Genomic DNA, 20910 nt, shown 5'->3' with positions numbered 1-20910 from the left:
ATCTGTAGATTTTCTTGATAAAATAATGGACGATGTCATTTCAAGCCATATATTTTTATATCTGTAATGTACAAGGTTATTTCCTTAGTTGTAAACATACACCTGTTTGTGTAAAAAGAAGGAGCCCTGCATTTGGACTTTTTGTGCAAATAGGATATCCTTGAGGAGCAAAAGGGAAAAAGCAAGTTGTACAATAACAGCACTAAGCGGGATTTGTCAGGACTGCCTGGTCTATGCAGAATTGCTGGCATAATGGACATTATAACCATGCATCCTTCTGGCAGGTACTAAGCTACTTGATTTAGGTCCCTTTTGATTTGCAGTTGATTTTTTTCTCAAGTAACTTTTGTATTTTACCCTCTTAGCAGCACTGAAACTAGCTCTGAATATACTTGAATGTAACTGAAGTTTGCCTAGAATGCTTTATTTTAAACAACATATGCACACTGCAGGGTTTAGAATTTATGTGTGTAGATTTTATGTTTTTGCTACATCAGTGAGTGTCTGTTATTGTATAATAGGTAGTTATCCTTTTAATTGCATGGTTGGAGGTATGTAATGAAATTGTTATATGTTCAATGGTTGATTACATTACATTTTCCAAGTTTTCTACTTTGTTGCTGGTCCCTGAAGAAGAGGGGATTCCTCAAAACTCGTCAGCCATATCTATACATCTTTATTATTTATTAGATCCATGTGTGGCTTTGATGTTGACTCTTGTTAGTTGGTAGGTGATCTTTTTGGTCACGTTTATTTTGTTTAATATGTCTTGATTCTGTTTTTGTTTACTAGTATGCAATTTGTATCTTGTCCCCTGGTTTATGTAAATATTATATGATTTTTCTGTATTGGGTGGTACATGTCCTTTGTTGTTGTATGATATATTATATATATAATTGGTTGTTTATTGACTCAGATATATTACTTGTGGAATATGATAAAACATCTGCACTTAGTGGATCTATATTATTTATTTCTTGTATAATATATGTATACATTTGGATGCATGTTTTAAAACAAGTGTTCATATGTAATATTATTAATTTAATACAGTACACTTAGTGTCTGCTTACCTGGTGTCTGTTACACTTCTAGTTATGCACAATTCATTTCCACTGAAGTACAGTATGCATGAGCCTTCACATGTAACAGGCTGCACTTGATTGACTCCTAAGCATGTCAATATTTTTCTTGTTCTAAGTGAAAATATGTAACACCCCTTTCAGAAATATACTGTAAATAGGTGCATAATGCATAAAAAATCCTTTTATGGAGATTCTTTGTTACATTATGTTCTGTAATAATAATAATACTTTTTATTTATATAACATCTTTGTGTTTTACACAGCATGATCTCACTTTATTGATAAACAGGTATGAATTACATAAAGGGGATTGACTGTGATTGATTGAAATATGATCAGGATTTCTGCACCTTATTCAGCTCTTAGAATAGAGCAAATCTGGAGTTGTTATTCTACAGTCACATTCTGAAACATAAGCCAAGTGGGATGCTTAGAATCTGCTTTGACTTATTTCACGTCAGTAGAAACCTGAAGAATTATATATTATGTTGTGGGAGCTGCATAGCAAATGGCAGTTGCCGGCATAGACACTCTGCAGACTAACTTGACTTTTCTTCACTTTTTCCTTAAAGGAGCTATAAAAAAATTTAAAATGTTGTCCATGGACAGAAAGCAGAAAATTAACTAAAAAAAATAAAGGATGTAATCTTCCATTTTAATGAACGTCTTTCTAAATTCTATTGAGTATTCTGGTTTCTTTAAATGACGTCCAATGATAATACTTTTCAATTAATGATTCTGTAAGGGGGATTGGCACTTAGAAATCTCACCAGACTGCAGTCATATTATGTAATGTTTTTTTTCTTTAAATATTCAGCAGTAGTTGGTTTAATGGTTAACAACCGAATTAAGCATATTTTGGGCTTTCCCTGTTTATATTTTAGTCTGACGATGATATTTCATCATACTTTTATGAATGAGCAGAGTTGAAAATAGTTACTTTAAATAAAATAAAGGTAATGGATTGTTAAAACGGCTATACTTTTATAAAGTGATGCAAATACATTTCCTTAATGACTTTGTTAAATCAGGGATCCAGTTTTGGCAGTTTCATTAAAATCTTTTCCGCTCCCTTGTCCTTGTTTACAAACAGCCAAATCTGAAATACCAAAAGACTGGCACTAAGTCAGAAGAGCAGAGTTTTATTCAAGATGAGTATATTGTGTGCTTAAGTTTTTTTTTTAATTCAGCAGAATTCTGCTCTTACTGTAAATATTCAAAAACTCCACATGGACAACAGATTGTTTAATTTGTACTCCACATTTTCAGAATAATTTTTCATTTAATGTCTCTCTCTAAAAAAGAGATGTAAGAAACAGTTTTTCTGGAACATTTTTTTTTACCTAGGTACTGTGTTCAGCATAGTTTTTCTGTACTTAACCCTCACCCCCTTTGTTGATTTCTCACATCCAATATGGGTTAATCACGCTTTGCCTATCTTAAGTTTCTCTTAAGCCTACAGCTAAGTCATCATTTGAAGCGCAAGGTATCTGTGGATGTGAAGAGCTGTTCTGAATATGGGGAGGGGAGACAGAAGCCACACGTGATGAAAAATTGATATGACAGATTAAAAGCTTGAATTTTGGTAACTAGAACAAAATAAAATACATTGTGAGATTGGGCAAGGCGGAAGCCAAGGCCATAGTGAAAAGAAAAAAAAAACAACAAAATTCTTAGAATAAGGTGAATATTGGATTGTGATCCTAGAAAATTGCAGGATTTACTAAAATACTTGAAACAACACTTACAAGCACTGCTGAAGCTGTTGTCTGAAAGGCAGCAGAGGAGACAATCATGACCCAGGAAGAGTAGTGTTGAACAGGGAAACAGCAACGCACCACCAAGAGATTTTATTATGTGATCCAAAAAACTATTTATTTATTACTTTTAAGTGACCAAACCTATTCTTTTATGATCCATTTCAGAGTGAATTCAGCCCTAATGTACTTTGCATATACTGTACTCTGTAGCACATTTTATTTCATATCTGTGACATTTTAGAGATTAGTGTGCTTTTCTTTTACTTTCAATAGTTTATAGTTTTTTATTGTTTTGTTTTTTATCAGGACAATTGTTTTCTATACATCACATTACTGTTATTTAGCATAAACATTAACAAATGTGAAGACCTTTTTTTCTGGAGAAAATTATGTTCTTTTTTTATTTAATTGAAAACACATTGCGTAACTCTGCATTATAAAAATCTCATGTGGGTGGGCATAAAGTCATAGTGTTTAAAGCTAACTTGTTTTTTTGATATGTAATGTTAAATTAACAGCAGACATTTTTACACTATCCTAGTTTGCTAATAAGTTTTAATCATACATGTAAAAATGTAAATGTTAAAAAAGTACTGCTTTAATTAAGCGAATGTTATATACGCAAATTATCTGCCTACTTTATTTTATGCAGCAACTGGCTGTGTTTTTATTAAAAAAAGTCATTTTTATTGGAAGTATTCTTTCAAAAATATGTATTTTTTAATTTATAATTATGAAAAATAATTTAAAGATGATTTTAGATATTGATAGAATAGTACAGTATATGCTATGTAAATTATATAATAAACCTATAAACAAAAAATTATAGTGTCATTAAAGTCGTATGTACTGAGTTCAGTGAAATTCTTGCTTGAATGAGCTAATCAACATGCAACACGTTGCCACTTTATGTAGACAGAAACACATAGTAGTAATAGGCACAAGGAATGAGCCTTCTTAGGACAGTGGCCCACTGCAAAGATTCCCTTAGTTGCTCATTTCATACCAAGTACATTTACCAGTAAAGCTAAAAGTGTTTTTTTAACCTCCTTGGCTGAGTATTTCCCTTGCTTGGAATTTAATACAATAACAGTTAACCCCTGGGTACTACTCATGGTAACCTGATTTGATGAGTTATGGAGCAATAAGCTTGTATGATGCTCTGGAAAGTATTTTGATGCCATTTTGAGGATGAAATAACATCTTGGTGCAAAAAAATCATACATTTTTCTATGCATTCTGCTACTCTGTTAACTCATCAGTATTCATGAGTGGGGCAGACCTTTTAACCAAAACACTTAATGGCATGTAATTGAAAAGCTTTAAGTTCCGTTTTAGAACAAACTGAACTAAACCATTATTTGAATCAAACGATAGTGTGGACAATGTGAACTGTTCCTCAGCCATTGACATGGATTTTGATACTGATGCATACAGCACTGTATGACCAAACCATTGTGATATTTCTAGTGAATTATGTCTCGTGAATGTTCACTATAGTGCAGATAACTTGGTGGCAAAATGATTGCGATCAAGTGGAAGAACAAGAAGAACATTAGCTCCCTTAAGCACTGTTCACTGTTTTGTGTTGGGGGAATGCAGAATTCACTAAGCCTTGCGCTAGGTAGCCTACAGTAACACAGTGGGTGGCATTACTCGAGTGGATCAGCCACTGATATTTAACCCTCTCATGCTTAAGCAACAAAAAAAATATAGGAAGTACGTGCAGCATGCTTCTACTGTCCCAACTGCAACTTCTGGTTTTGCATTGGAGACTTTCAAAATATATCACATGAAAAACATGTATTAAATCTGCATGAGTACAGTAGTTAACATTAGACAGACCTTTTCTTCTGTATTTATGTTGACATTTTGATGTTTACATGTTTCTGTTACATTTTTTTTCACAAGAAAAAATGTTATGTGTAACATTTTTGGATAATTTTTCTGGGGAAAAATGTACAAAATTACAAACCTGTTTAGTAGAGCTCAGTTTGAATTTGTGTATTGATTAAGTGGATTATAACAAAACCTTTTGTTGTTTGACCATGTGGCATGTGCTTAAAATAAAAAAAAAAAACTTTGTTGAAGGTAAAGCTTTCTGGAGGTGTAAGGCTTTTATGATAAGATACATGCTAGCAATGAGTTGGCTTTGATAGTATAGGCAGGGAAATTGAGGACAAGACATGGACCTGGAGTGATCTATACTCCATGAATGAAAGGACCCTTAGTACTTAATAGTGCAGGCACATAGCCAACAGAGTATTATATATCTTTTTGAATATCTATATTAGGACAGTATACAGTGTCACATAACACACAATGAGACATACCAAGGTTTGGGGCAGCAACCCGTATAATGTGGTATCCTGGCTGCAAATCGTCTTTTTAAATGGTAGCACTGTTGTGCTCAAAACCGAATCCAATACAGAACTGAGGGAAGACAGGAAGTGAGGTCATAAGGATCGGGCACGTGGTCTTCAATCATTGGATCACACCCGGACGTGACATCAGAGGGGCCAGAGCTGGTCAGGTCTACTTCCATTGGCTCGGTCCTGGAAGTGACGTCAAGAGAGCCAGGTGGAATCTCCCGGGAATGGTCTACAGGAAAGAGAGAAAAAGAGTCCATGCACTCTGCCACATCCCGGCATGACTCAGAACTGCCTCCACTCAAGCCCTTTAGCTGCCTCCCATGCGCACGTGTGTGACAACAGACATAAAAAGAGATCTGTGACCTAGATTTGAACAGAATAGGGGGGGTCAGGAACACTATGGATGCCTTGTCGTTTGTACAGTTATTGGGGCTCAGTGATGCAGAAATACCGGGGACCACCATAAAGAGCTATAGAGAATGATACCTCAGGACTTTCATAGTGTATTCTTGAACTGGATTATGTTTCTTACCCCAGAAGTATCCTCATAGTAGTATATAAAGATGCTACTGGGTCATTGAGGTGAGAAATCAAAAGAGAAGAAAGAGAACATGAGCATCAGAAAAGTGATTGGGAGAGTTTTTTTAGAGTTTGTGGTACTAGCTATTTTAGTAAATTGAATTTAAGTTATTGCTAGTCAGTGTAGTTACTAGGAATTTCCCTTGGTGTTACACCCATTAACATTACATACGTAAATGCAATTAACTGCATAATATATACTACATGACACCATTCCAGCTTTATATGCAGATGTAGAGAATAATAGTATATTGCAGAAAAACACAAAAATATAAAACAATTTGTTAATGCAGAATTGCATTCACGTCCAGTAATATCTCATGTTAGCCACTTGTAAATATCATTTTGAGATCATAAAGAAGCAGACAAGCAACAGAGATTTCGTATAACCAGAGTGACTGCAATATGAAAGAAACTCTTTATATGCCTTTGCTATCATTTATAGAAAGCAAATGACATGCTACTGTTTATGTTTCAACTGAGCAGATACATTGTAACTATACAAGTCACATTACTGGACAGATAAGGACTCAACCTTATGTAGTCAGGCCCAGAGAGTCAGCAGGAATTTATAATTTATATTACATTTGCTATTTTTTTTCTTTGTCTTCTCCACTTTTTCATCCCTTCCTTGTGTGACTTGTATTGAATAAACCATTATATTTAAAAATATGATTTAGATTTTTGCATTTTCATATTCAGGTTAGGGTGGCAGAGAGAGGTGCCCCTGTCGGTATGTAGACATTATTCTTAGCATGAGGTGCAATACTCTGAAGAGAGTCCATAAGTACAGAAACAACAATGATAATCTTGTAGCGATAATACAGTAAGTAGAGTAAAGTGTTCCATTATTAAAAAAAATGAAAAAGAAGAGGTGCTGCATTCTAATTTTGCAATTGCTACTTGACAAAATATATGCAACCAGTTTTCCAAGAAATTCATTTTGTGCGGGTGTCTTTCTTTCCTGCCTTTCCTGCAGGTTGACCCCTTCAGTTCCCTTTGGCTCATTATATGCTCATAATAAAATCAGCATGCAGGACCTCCTTCGAGCAGGAAGCACACCCAAATTCTTGCTTCTAATACTCCCTTCCTGCCTCAGCCCCCTATGTTTATAGCAGTTGATTAATCAATTAATTTGAGCGCGCAAAAGTTAGAGTGGCAGTATGGGGCGAATAATTAAATATAAAACCAAAAGAAACCAGCTAGATATTTTTCTTTTGCATTAAATTTGTGTTTTAATAACATAGCCTTGCCCTCTCTAAATTGAAAAAAATTTTAGGGTTATTTCAGTGTTGAATCTTACATTCTTGAATAATTACTCTGTGGAAACATTTTCAGATTATAAACGATATTGACAGTATAGAAGTTTCATACCCTTGTGCCTAATGCACATCATTAGCTACACCTTGCTTTTTATTTCTGGTAACTGAGGACCACTCTGTGCTAACTTGTTCTCATAGCTAAGACTGTTCTTCTCACCATGTTTCTTGCATACTGTTTTTCCTATAGACTTTTATTTTTACTTTGTCACCTAGTTATTAATTTTTTTTTTGCTTTATTATTACTTAATTGTTGGCTGAACTTGGCTTTTTCCTTCCTTGTGCCTTTTGCTCTTTTCTTTCCCTCGCAAACCTGTTACATGACCACTACACCCATCTATCAATCACTTATCCGTCTTAAATTACAAACCCTACTTTTAAGCAGCACCAGCAGTAACTGTAATGTTTCCACCCTGGCACAGTTCCTCCTGCCCATTTAAAGAAACCTGTCTGAAAGGAATAATTGGTAAAGCAAAGGGGATATAAATGTAATCTGTGTAGGCTTCTGCTTGTAGAGTGTGACAAGTGGAATGTGATCCTTTTGGTTGCGTGAGTGCTACTGTTAATCTGTCTAATTTGATTTCCTAATTATTGGTTTTGCGTATTTATGTTCAGGTTGACATTGAGTATTACAGTATGAAGCTAAACACCTTCAGTCAAGTATTCCATGGGCTGTGCATTTTAACGTCATGTGAATAATTTACATATTCTAATAAATTTGGGCATGGCTCCAAAGACATATCATACAAATTAAAATTATTTTCTTTGCTTAAGGAAACCAGGCAGTGTAGAGGTAACCTTCCACGTATACAGTTATACTCAAATATAACTTTTAAAGGTCCTCTTGGCAAAATTTCTCCTGAGTCAGAGGTCCAAGAACTGTAGTTCAATAAACAAACAAATATGAAACAGAGCTATGTCCAATTCAGCATTCCAAACTAAGCATTGCAGTTTTATTGAGAAAAATGACAACTTCTTTCTGTAACCAAGCCATTCAGTTCTCGCTCTAAAGACATGATAGCCAACTGGAGATGCTCATGCATGTGGTCGTTGGCGAGTCTACTGTGGTATTAGTTTTTGTTTTTTTTAAATCATATTAATAATTGAAAATGCTGATTCATAGCAGTATTATGAACATTAGAATTTGAAGGGAGAGTTTTGCAGGAGGGGAACATTTGCTGCACTAACCACACTTGTGCAGAAAATGACAGGGTCATAATGATCTAGATAGATAGATGGATAGATAGATACTTAATTAATCCCAAGGGGAAATTCACATAATCCAGCAGCAGTATACTGACACAAAACAACAATATTAAATTAAAGAGTAATAAAAATGCATGTAAAAACAGACAATAACTTTGAATAATGTTAGCGTTTACCCTCCCAAGACAGCAGTCTGTCACTGAAGCTACTCCTCTGCCTGGAGATGAAACTGTTCAGTGGATGCAGTGAATTCTCCATGATTGACAGGAGCTTGCTTAGTGCCCATCACTCTGCCACAGATGTTAAACTGTCCAGCTTCATTCCTACAATAGAGACTGCCTTCCTAACAAGTTTGTCCAGGTGTGAGGCGTCCTTCATCTTTATGCTACCTCCCCAGCACACCACCATTTAGCAGAGGGCACTCGCCATAACTGTCTGGTAGAACATCTGCAGCATCTTATTGCAGATGTTGAAGGACGCCAACCTTCTAAGGAAATATAGTTGGCTGTGACCTTTCTTACACAGAGCATCAGTATTGGCAGTCCAGTCTAATTTATCATTCAGCTGCACTCCCAAGTATTTATAGGTCTGCATCCTCTGCAAACAGTCTCCTCTGATGATCACGGGGTCCATGAGGGGCCTGGGCCTCCTAAAATCTACTACCAATTCCTTGGTCTTGCTGGTGTTCAGGTGTAAGTGGTTTGAGTCGCACCATTTAACAAAGTCTTTGATTACCTTCCTATACTCCTCCTCCTGCCCACTCCTGATGCAGCCCACAATAGCAGTGTCATCAGCGAACTTTTGCACGTGGCCGGACTTCAAATCGTATTGGAAGTCTGATGTATATAGATTGAACAGGACTGGAGAAAGTACAGTCCCCTGCAGCGCTCCTGTGCTGCTGACCACAATGTCAGACCTGCAGTTCCAGAGACGACCATACTGAGGTCTGTCTGTAAGATAGTCCATGATCCATGCCACCAGGTGTGAATCTTCTCCCATCTCTGTCAGCTTGTCCCTAAGGAGCAGAGGTTGGATGGTGTTGAAGGCGCTAGAGAAGTCCAAATCTTCAGAGGAAGATTTTCTTGGAGGTCAATCAACTCAGTTTACAGGGAAATAGCACATGTCCATTGACAGACTTTCAGTACTTCCATGGAGAATTCAGTGACACCTTTTACTGCAAATTTGTTTTCAGTAAACAGCAGGGCTTTTTTTTCCAGGCCAAAGTCTTAAAAGTGAGTTCTTAAATTTTCAATAAATTTCTCTAAGAGTTCAACATAATTCTGATGGTGATGTTTTCCTCTTGTTTGTGCCAAATGTTTTGAAGAGTGATGCATACCATCCTGTATGTTATATTTAAATACCTTCTGTTTTCCCTGGAAACAACATACTAGTGACATAGGTCATGTATTGTGGTGTTTATACTCTGGAGCTTGATACTTAGGTCAGTGGTGTTATTGCAGACAAAAATAACTGATTTACTTTTCTTTCTGTATGAAATACACAATGTTTAGCTTTTGAATTGTTTTGTTTCATCAGAAAAGTTTAAATTGTGGATTAAATTGTGTTTGGGTCCAAATCCAGACAAGAGTCTGCCTATTAAGTGTCACTGCTCTAATGGAAAATGTTGCAATGATGACCTACAAGTATTTTGAACTTGCCCAAACCTCTTGTGAAGTTGGGGACCTTGCTGTATTGTTATTTTTTTTATAAGAAGGTGTGGACATCCACAGTTATAATCTTAGAAAAACTTTAATATTTTTGTCCCTGAGAAAGTGCATATTGTTTGATGACTGTAACTGAACTTCTTATCTAGTGAATTGTAATGAATTAGCTGAGAGCTAGCAGATGAAAATTGTGTAGAAAACTGATAAAATTGAGTGACCTTGACACAGTTTAGAGTTAGCTGCTGTAGCACTGCAAATCTTCAAAGATGTTTGCAGTTTTTAACATCAACTGTTTTCTTAAAAGGAGCTACTGTAGAATGACTGATGAAACAAGTGTCTCATTAATATATTGTTTAAATTATGGTCTTTACCAGAAAACAGTGAAATTACATAATTATGTTCAGTGGAATTTTAATGAAATTTCAGAGATTAGAAAAATAAGTTATAATGCAGTGTAAACAGCAGCTGTGGGGCATCTGTTGGTAAAGAAAGAATCACTGATACTGACTTTGTTCATGATGATGTGATCTTCGCAGAGTCAATTGAGAGACTTAGCGAGGAGTCCGACGGTCTGGGCTTGCGAGTGTCCTGGATAAAAAACAAGATCCAGGCCTTTAATGACCTCTTGGGCACCGTCATCAGCAGTGTGTCTGTCTGCAGAGAGAGTGTCGAATTTGTCGAAAGGTTTACTTACCTTGGCAGTGACATTCAAGTATCTGGTGATTCTTCCCATGAAGTCAGTAGACGGATTGGGAGAGCATTGGGGTCATGGGGTCACTGGGAAGGGGTGTGTGGCACTCCTGATATCTTTGCAAACGAACGAAGATCCAAGTTTTTAGAGTCATGGTGCTTCCTGCCATGCTATATGGTTGACGCTATTTAGTGACCTGAGATGAAGATTGGACTCCTTCGGTATTGTGTCTTTTCAGAGAATCCTTGGGTACTGCTGGTTTAATTTTGTGTTGAATGAGCGGTTGCTCATGGAGTCCCAAATGAGAAACATTACCAGCATTGTGAGGGGGCAGCAGCTACAGCACTATGGCCATGTGGTGCGATTCCCTGAAGGTGATTCAGCTCACGGAATCCTCATTGTTCAGGACCCTAGTGGCTGGACCAGGCCAAGGGTGATGCCCACACAGCTAGTTTACAAATATATCTTATTTTATTGAGATAGAAAAAACAAAGTAACAAAACTGTATGTGCTTGTTTAAGCCTCAGTTGAAAAATAAATTTCAAACTCTTAGTGCACTATTCTCTGTGCACCTACTTCTACTAAAGGAACGTGATGCGTAATGCTTTATGAGAAAAGCATTAACAATGAGAAAGGAAGGAAGGAAGTCATCAACCAATTGGTAAACACAGAACATCAGAAGGTAAATGCTGGAGCTGTCTAGATAAAAGGGATTAGTTGTTGGTATAATCAGAATTTGAATTACAAGCATTTTTGTTAAGAGACATCAGATTTACCACTGTAGGGAAAAAAAGATAAAAATGAGACAGATTAATAATGCTGGGCCACATATTTCCGAAGGATGAATTTAGAGGATTATGAGTAAGAGAAAGAAACAAAAGCTTTTTGACACTGGACATGGAAAGTATCTGGTTATTAACTGCATTGAACCTTTATCTGGCTGTTCCTAAAGCTAAGTTACTGAACATCTGAACTTTACAACAACATAAACTTTACTTAATGTCCTACACACTTGATTTCTTCTTTTGTGGTGATAAACAAATTTGCAACATACCTGTATTGTGAACTTTTTAAAAGCTGTGGATATTTTATGCATTTGTTCAATATATAGTATACTGTTGCAACAGCATAGCACTTGCTTAACAAATTCAAATTTGAGTTACTGCCTTCTTTGTATACATATATTGGTATTTTTCTGACATTTAAGTCCCTAACACCCCTTTCCCTGCTCTTCGATTAATATACCTCTAAAATACTTGTTGACCTGAGCTTGACTGCTTGATTAATAAGTTGTGTCTCATTTTGGTATTATAAAAATGTGGGTTAGCTTACTCCATGCCATGATTAAGTTAGGATGGAATATATTTGCTGTGGGGCATCTGTTGGGGAAGCTGTTGAATCTGTTGATTCACTGATCTCGAAATTGCTGTGATCTTTGTGAAGTCAATTGAGGTTCTGATCAGGGCTCTCAAGAGACTGAGTGAAGGATATGAGTGTCTGGGCTTGTGAGTGTCCTGGATAAAAACCAAGATCCAAGCCTTGAATGACCTCTTGGGCACAGCTATTAGTAGTGAGTGTGTATGTGGAGAGATTGTCGATTGCTTCAAATGTTTTACTTACCTCGGCAGTGACATGTCTGGTGACTCTTCCTTATTGAGGTTTTTGGAAAGGATTGTGTGTTCCTACCCATATCTTTGCAAAAGGACAAAGGTCCAAGTTTTTAGAGTCCTGTTGCTTCCTGTTTTGCTATATGGTTGCAAAACATGGACAATATCCAGTGACCTGAGATGAAGACTGGACTCCTTCGGTACTATGTCTCTTTGGAGAGTCCTTGGTTTCTGCAGGTTTGACTTTGTGTCAGACTTTGCTCAATGAATCTCAAATGAGGCACTTTACCTGCTTTATGAAGGAGCATCAGTTATGGCACTATGTCCATGTGGCACAATTCCCTAAGGGTAATGTGGCTCGTAGGATCTTCATTTCTGAGGACCTGAGTGGCTGGACTAGGCCAAGACCACACCCATGTAACACCTGGCTGCTTGTAGATAGATGATCAGTTCAGGAGAGTAGGATTGGACCGGTTCTCTGCCTGGGGGGTTGCCAACCGGGATCCTGAGCTGTTTTGTTGTGTGGTGTGTGCGACAAGGAGCTGTACCAGTGCATGTTTCCCAACCTGACCTAAGAGTTTGTGTTTATTTCTATGATTATTTAATACTTGTAATGAGTGACATGGGTCGATACTCCTCTTTAATAAAACCCCTGTGTGTGTGTGTGTGTGTGTGTGTGTGTGTGTGTGTGTGTGTGTGTGTGTGTGTGTGTGCTTTTGGTGAAGTGCGCATGCGCAAGGCTCGGTGCGACACGCACAACCGGCATCGTGGACGCACACACACTGGAAGCTGAGCACACAGTGAATGATGAGCCGCCGTGCATGATAAGCAAATAAAGGACAGCATTGCTGGGGAGAGTGCTGATTGGGTAGTTGCGGCCACGCACATAAAATCCATTGCTGGGGAGACGCCACACATACTGCCCCGTGCATGTTTACTAACTATCTATCTAATAACAACATGCCACCCAAAAAAAGAGGACATGTCAAGTAGGACAAAAGACACAGACACTCAAATCCTATATAAGCAACATCTCCTGGAAGAACGGTCAGCTTAGTAATTAAACATCAACAAAAGAAAGGCTGAAAGACAAAGAACAATACGAGCAAATAGATCGATTGTAAAAAAGAAAATGAGCGTCAGAATATTCCCCATATTGATTTGGCTCTATCCTCTACTAATTTACCCTTTACCATAAGAAGGCGACAATTTCCAGTTACATTAGCCTTTGCCATAACAATTAATAAAGCTCAAGGGCAAACCTTAGAAAAGTTGCCATTTACTTGCCAGAACCAGTATTCAGCCACGGTCAGTTATATGTTGCATTATCAAGAGTTAGAAGTTTTACAGATGATGATGTCAACATTGTAGATGGTCCTGAACAAGAGTGTTTACAAAAAATGTTGTCTATAATGAAATTTTATTGAAAAATTTCCTGAGGTAAAAAAATAAAAACATTTTCCTAAATATCTTCTTCAGATATTGTGTCTTACAGATTGTTATAAAGTTTTACACTAAGGCAATATTAATTATACTTACTGTATTGTCATATACGTTTCTGTTTTATTTTTAATATTATTTTACTTTAGGCTTCTTGCAAAAATATTTTTAACAAAAAAATTAAGACAACAAACAGAATGAGGTCAAGGTCCCTTGCCATTTAATATAGACTGTTCCTAATAATGTTTATGCAATACTGTTCTAGCGTCCGTTATTGTAACAGGCTTAATGTCTAGTATTATAATAAAAGGTGATGGGGCAACTACTTGGGTGTATTTTATATATCTAGAGGAAGGAAATCCAGAAAGATAAAAACTATAAATAGAAAGGTTCTTAAACTTACTTAAATGTCAGTTATGAAAACTGTGTAATTATTGTATAATTTTTAAATGATATAATTTATAATTTACATAGTTTCAGAGATAAGTGTGTTCTTTCATTTATTTTTGCATTCCTAATTTAATGCATTTTTCTTGTCAGTGGGAAATTATAAAAGTAACATTTTAATATTCATATGGCTGATAGACGATGCAAACAACAACATTTATTTATATAGCACACTAACAGGAAACATTTATAGTTTTTTCAAAAAATAAAGAGTTTGTGCATTAGACACACATTCATACAGATCCAATTTTTATTACAGATAGATCGATCGATTGATAGAACAAATGGGCCAAATAAAGTTTGTTCATTCAAGGGGGGAATTTGGCTTTTTATAGAAGCTTTTTAAATAAATAAATATACATAAATAGGTAGATAGATAAATAAATATACACACACACTTTGGTCTGAACACACACCAGAATGACTATAAAGCAAGACATTTAAAAAGAAAAGAAACTTCTTACTTGGCTGTTGCAGTCACAGTGGGGCATTATGCAGGTGTATTGCTGCTGATGTAAAGAATCCCCAATAGCATTTCTTGAAACAGCTTCTGCTGAATGATTCGTTAGCTGAAAATACTCGGTGTTAATGTGTTAGAGAGGGGATATGAAGCATTGCTCATAATGGCACTCAATTTTTTTGTGTTATTGAAATTTTGATTATGTAATCTGATTATGAATAAATGTAAGTTCTTATATTTTGTCCTTTGTAAAGATTATTAATGCAATCATTATGATTTGTTCAAGCCATGTTCTTTAATGTAAGGGAAAAATATTTTTTCATTATAGATTGTTGAATGTGTCTCTTAATTTATGAGGGAAATTCAGCTGTTTGCTCTATTACTTGGAAATTAGAGCAATAGTCTAAACAGGAGTCATAATATTATCAGAGCCTTCTTCACATTTGGACCTCTTACATAACCTTAGAGCTCTATTGTAGAAAGGTGCCCAACTGTTGATTTTTTTTTTAATGTAAAATTATTTTTTTTCAGATGGAAATTTGTCAATACTTTTCATCATTAAATAACAAATGGTCAACTTTTAGAGAAGGATTTGTTCTTGTTTTTTTTGTTATTATTTTTGTATTTCCACGCCCAACTTGCTTTAGTTTGATTCATAAAGTGCAAATGCCCCTAAATACTTTATATGCCTCAGGGGGAAGAAGAGTATTCCTCTAAACTAAAAGTGCTTGAGAACTAAGAAACGTAACTAAACGTGACATGTAAATTGAATTTAGAATGAAAAAACCCGAACATGTCATTTAAGATAATCATTTGCTCTATGTCTGATTTAGCTTTTATACTCCCATCTTTACATAGAGAAACACTTAATTGTGAACAGGTGGAAAATTTAAAATAGGACTCATTTTGCTGTTCTGTGATGGGTGGAATAATCTGTAAGTAAGTTTGAATGAACACATACAAAAACATTATAAAAATGTGTTTACATTCAGTGATGCATTATTTCCACTTTTCCACAGGATATATTTGCAGCTTGTTTTGCAGGTTTAATACTTCAGAGTGTTTTTTCTGTAGGGTAGGTTGTAAAAGTCAAATGTCTTTTGTGATATTGTAATGTAGATGGACAATTTGGGAATTTTCCCTTGTAGAATTTACAGTTGTGTTTGAATAAAAGTAAAACGATTAGGTGAAACTATTAAGATGGTGGCCACTCTGCCTATGTTACAGTTACAAGAATTTGGGTGTAATATTTACTTTGAGCCCTTTCTGTAAATGTAGGAGCTGGGGACAGTGGCAAGTACTGTACTAAAATGACTCATTTTATTGAATATTGAAGATAATGAAATGTTAATAGTGTAGGGTCAAAGGGTATCGTAAAAATATTATATTATATATATATTGAAAAAAATTTTGACCTGCAGAAACAAAACTCCTTTTCCATTAACCACTTTGCACCTCCTCGATTTAGTTAATTACCAGTTAAGATTCATGGAAGGGCGGCACAGTGGCGTAGTGGTAGTGCTGCTGCCTCGCAGTTAGGAGACCCAGGTTCGCTTCCCAGGTCCTCCCTGCATGGAATTTGCATGTTCTACCCGTGTCTGCATGGGTTTCCTCTGGGTACTCCAGTTTCCTCCCACAGTCCAAAGACATGCAGGTTAGGTGCATTGGCAATTCTAAATTGTCCCTAGTGTGTGCTTGGTGTGTGGGTATGTGTGTATGCCCTGCAGGGATTGTTTCCTGCCTTGCACCCTGTGTTGGCTGTGATTGGCTCCGGGAGATGCCCGTGACCCTGTAGTTAGGATATAGTGGTAGGATAATGGATGGATGGATTCATGGAGACCTTTATGTAATCTCTTGTGTTAAAAGACATGTAATTTTACATAGAAATCAGCCAAACTGCCTAATATTTAGTCATGTGTTGTTTTCTGACTGCAATAAGCAACATTGAATGATAAAGGGAAATAGCTATGTCCCTGCCATTTTCATTTGTCTTGTCATTAAGAAAACATTTTCTTACAAATTCGAAGACAAGTTAATATGGCACTGAAGTAGTTGTTCATTTTTAGCATTCAGCATTGTAAGCATTCTGATATAATTAAAGGAATAAACCTACAGAACAATGATGCACTGATTGTGGAATTAGTTGGGCTTAAAATCTGCATCCACTGTGGATCCACTATTTTACATTAAATCTGAAAACAATCCTCCGAGATGCTAGGTTGAGAAAGAGCTACATACAGTCTTCTAATTATAAGGTTATGGGTCAATTTAGTATATTTTTTTAATTCCATTTTGTACTGTTATGTGCTTTTTGCCTACCTCTCCATTTAAGGTTGCTAGCGAAAATATTGTATTTCTCCACAAATATTTATATAAACTAAACAGTTCTCTTGCAAAGACTTTTGGATAGCTCTTTGGGACTGTTACATAATAATAGGTGAATGGAAAACTATGTAATGCTTAGCCTAGACATGATCCTAAATGATTCTGAAAAGATGACTATTACAGATTTTGGGATGTATATATAGCACAGTCAACATTTATGTTTTGATTTATTTTAAATTTATTTTTTCTTTCATGCTAGACCTATCCAAGAACCGGCTGACTGAGATTCCAATTGAAGTGTGTAATTTTGTCTCTCTGGAAGTATTAAACTTGTATCACAACTGTATTAAAGTCATTCCAGATGCCATTGCCAGTTTGCAAATGTTAACATACTTAAACCTGAGGTAAGTGTTTTTTCCTGATACTTTAAAATTAAACTTTTAACTTCCTTTGTATAATGTATTATCTATCTATCTATCTATCTGTCTGTCTGTCTGTCTGTCTGTCTGTCTGTCTAAATTTAATTTACTTCTCATAGTCAAACAGACTACTTAAAACAAGTTCCTAAATTAACCTGCTTATAATATAATCAAGCTTGTAAACCTGTTTCTATGTGCAATGAGCACAAGTAGAAAAGAGTTTATATTGTTGAGAACACATAAGCAAGTAATGTTCGTGGCTGTTTTTAAATGTGGTTAATATTTTATTTAGTTGATTAAGCATGGTTGTAAGTGTTAGTGTTGATTTCTGCTTTGTGTTCAATACAACTGGGATGAGTTTGGTCTCATTGTGGAGCATAAAATAGGGTTAAACGAATTCAGTAAGTGAATGATTAGATATTGCATCCATACAGAGAATGCATTAATAAATGAGAATGCATTAGTAAGTATGGATAAATAAAAATTGGTACTTGTTCATTTATGCAAAAACACGTAGCAAACTAAAGCATATAAAATTGTTTAACTACACATATGATAAGGTGGTACTCCTTACTAAACAGAGTAGTAGTCAGACTATAGGAGGCATGAATTCAGGGTTTAGTATGCCGATTAACTTTTATCACAAAATTAGGGTGCAGGAATTTTTTCTGAACTAGGTAATGTGTCATTCTACAGGGATCACTGCCGACTAGTGTTTGATTGATACTGAAGTTTTGACTTTGGTGCCAATATGAGCTTTCACTCCTCTGTACTGATACCAAAATGAGAGAGAGAGATTGACAGCTCATTGATGCACCTGATGCAGATTAATGTCATACTCAGGATGGAGCGATTGCAAGTTAAGGGCCTTGCTTTGGGGACCAACAGAGTAGAGTCACTTCTGGTATTTATGGGATTTGATCCAGCAGCCTTCCGATTGCCAGCACAGATCCCTAGCCTCTGAGCCTCCATTCCCCTGGCATTACAATATGCATAAACATATTGTGATATATTTTGATAAGACTTTGGGATGAACAAGGGATACTGTAAATGCTTGCAAAGATTTGATTCAGTACATTGTCTCCTTTGGCGCTATAATCCTTTTAAAGTTTCAAGTTAATGTTTTTCATTTGCCTTATAAGCAAAGTATTGCCATATCTCACTTTGACTACCTTGTTTATCAACAAGTTGGGGAAATTTGTCTTATCAACTATTTCCATCTTTTTTTTGTGACTAAATTGACTACTTGCATAACATAACACAGCTATTATGATTAAGTTTTCTGCTAGTTACATATATTTAGTACTGCTTGCAGAGAATCAGCATTCCTATTCCATGGCTCCATGAATGATAATCATTTTAAAGATAATAGGTATACAGTGATTTTGGTGCCAACAATGTCTGAACGGTTTTATATTAAGTTTATGGTGCTGATTAAGAATATGATTTTGATTTTGCCAGATTGGCTCTAGTTTCTGAGATATTTAATAGTTAATTATTTAATAAACGCAACACGTTTGAAAAGCATTCAGAATTGCAAGAATATTTTTATTTTAGTTACAACTAGTAAGTAAACAATCTAACATCATACAAAAAAGAAATTAAAAATATCTAACAGTGACAGGGAAAATTATGTATGATTTGATTAATTAATACAATATTATTAATTGTTATTAATGTAAGTGCTTCAAAAAATGCTGTTTATGCAATTTCCTTTTATGTGTGTCATCAGGACAATCACGTTGGAGACTCCCAACAATAATCTGCCATCATGTGTATGTCCCATTGGCCTTGATATTTCTCCTCCATCACCTTCATATCCTGGTGGAACGTCTTGCCTTGTTCCTTGTTGAATTCTCCAAGGTTATCTGGAAATACAGTATGTTTAAATGGCTATGACTAAGAGTGCCTCTTTATGCTCATATTAACTCCCAAATTTCTGAAGTTAGCAAGCATATCTTGCACCAATTCTTCATAATTGTCTGCTCTGTGATTACCCAAGTAGTTCTTTACAACAGAGACAAAACTCTTCCAGGCCGAAGCCTCAGTGTCATTCATGAATTTGGTAAAATTGGAATCGTTCATGAGTTTACGAATTTGAGGACCATCAAAGATTCCAGCTTTTAGTTTTTCCATGCTCAGTCCAGGGAATGATCTACAAATGCACTTGAAGCAATTACCCATTTTGTCCAAAGCCCTAACAAATCGCTTCATCAATCCTAGCTTAATATGAAGCGGTGGGAGAATGATTTTGTTCTTGTCCACCAGTGACTTGTTGATGATATTCGCAGCGCCAACAATCATTTCTTTCCTTGTAGGCTATGACACTTTTGTCCAATGATGTTGCTTTGCCCTGCTATCCCAGAGGCACATGAAGCATGGGTATTTTGTGTATCCAGATTGCTATCCAAGCAAGAAGTTCACCATCTTCAGATCAACACAAATTGACCACTGATGTTCATGATGATGGATTTTCTGTAATACGATTTTTACATTTTCATATTCTTCTTTAAGTTTTGTTGGGTGAGCAATGGAAAGAGACGCATAACGGTTACCATTGTGCAAGAGAACACATTTCAAGCTTCTAATGGAGCTGTCTATAAGCCGCCAGTCTTCTGGTCGATATTCTGTTAGTCCCATTTAGAGTACAATTCCTGGGATATCTTTGAGGTATACAAGTTCTTCCTCTTGGTTGAAATATGGGAGAAGCCTCTCTTCTCTTCTCTTGTCCGATAGGCTGTAATTTTAACTTCTGCCTTTATAAGATTTTGTTCATTAAGTCTGGACGCTAAAAGTTCAGATGCTTGCTTGGACAGATGTAAATCTCAAATCAGGTCTTTAATTTTTTTTTGGCTTAATGGTTGAGGCGTCGAAGAGCTTTCCTCAAATTCACTTCCACTGCAACTACCTGCCATATACTCCAATCCGTGCCTCTCTTCAGAGTCTGACAGTGGCTGGTTTGGTAGTCTGGGAAACACTGGTATGGGAACGTCATTGCCATGTGGAATAGGTCGTTTTGCTGATTCCAAATCAGGATAATCCCACCGAGCTTTCTTGTAACGATTAAAGCCTTTAATTTTTACAACACAAAAATAACAATCATCATGGTGGTCTTTTGGTTCTCTCCATACCATTGGCACACCAAAGTTTAAACCTTTTCTTTCACCTTTTGTCCACTCTCGTAGGTGCTCCACACATGTTTTGCAAACCATATGTTGAGCCCAAGACTTATCCTGGTCTCCAAGCTGTACTCCAAAATAAGCCAGGTATACTCGATGCACAAAGTCTGTGATATTTCTTCTTTGTTTTTCAGCCATGTACTCTCCACAGATGTAGCAGAATACATCAGGATTGTTGATGCAGGCTCTTCTTGATGAAGTCATAATTTTTACATGTATTTATATACTTATTAAGACAGAACTTTTTGGGTATAAACCAAGACTGGGTTGACAAACTTATACTGTAGCCGACTTCTTTCCTCTGCAAATTCACAGTTGAATACTGACTTCAAAAAGTCGCTTTTATAGCATTGTAGG

General features: G+C 36.1%; 1 protein-coding gene across 7 annotated transcripts in view; it reads left to right on the top strand.

Moving 5' to 3' along the window:
• lrch1 (leucine-rich repeats and calponin homology (CH) domain containing 1) overlaps nucleotides 1-20910 on the top strand; it is a 254974-nt gene that overhangs the window by 100149 nt on the left and 133915 nt on the right. For all 7 annotated transcript variants that reach the window (XM_039745251.1, XM_039745248.1, XM_039745249.1 and 4 more), the window contains exon 2: nucleotides 17215-17359. In XM_039745251.1, coding sequence (XP_039601185.1) covers nucleotides 17215-17359 — 145 coding nt within the window. The remainder of the gene's footprint in view (nucleotides 1-17214; nucleotides 17360-20910) is intronic.

The sequence above is a fragment of the Polypterus senegalus genome, chromosome 2 (genome assembly GCF_016835505.1).
Source record: "Polypterus senegalus isolate Bchr_013 chromosome 2, ASM1683550v1, whole genome shotgun sequence".
NCBI lineage: Eukaryota > Metazoa > Chordata > Cladistia > Polypteriformes > Polypteridae > Polypterus > Polypterus senegalus.
Note: the sequence above shows the minus strand (reverse complement) of the source record. Positions and strands in the feature narration are given on the sequence as shown.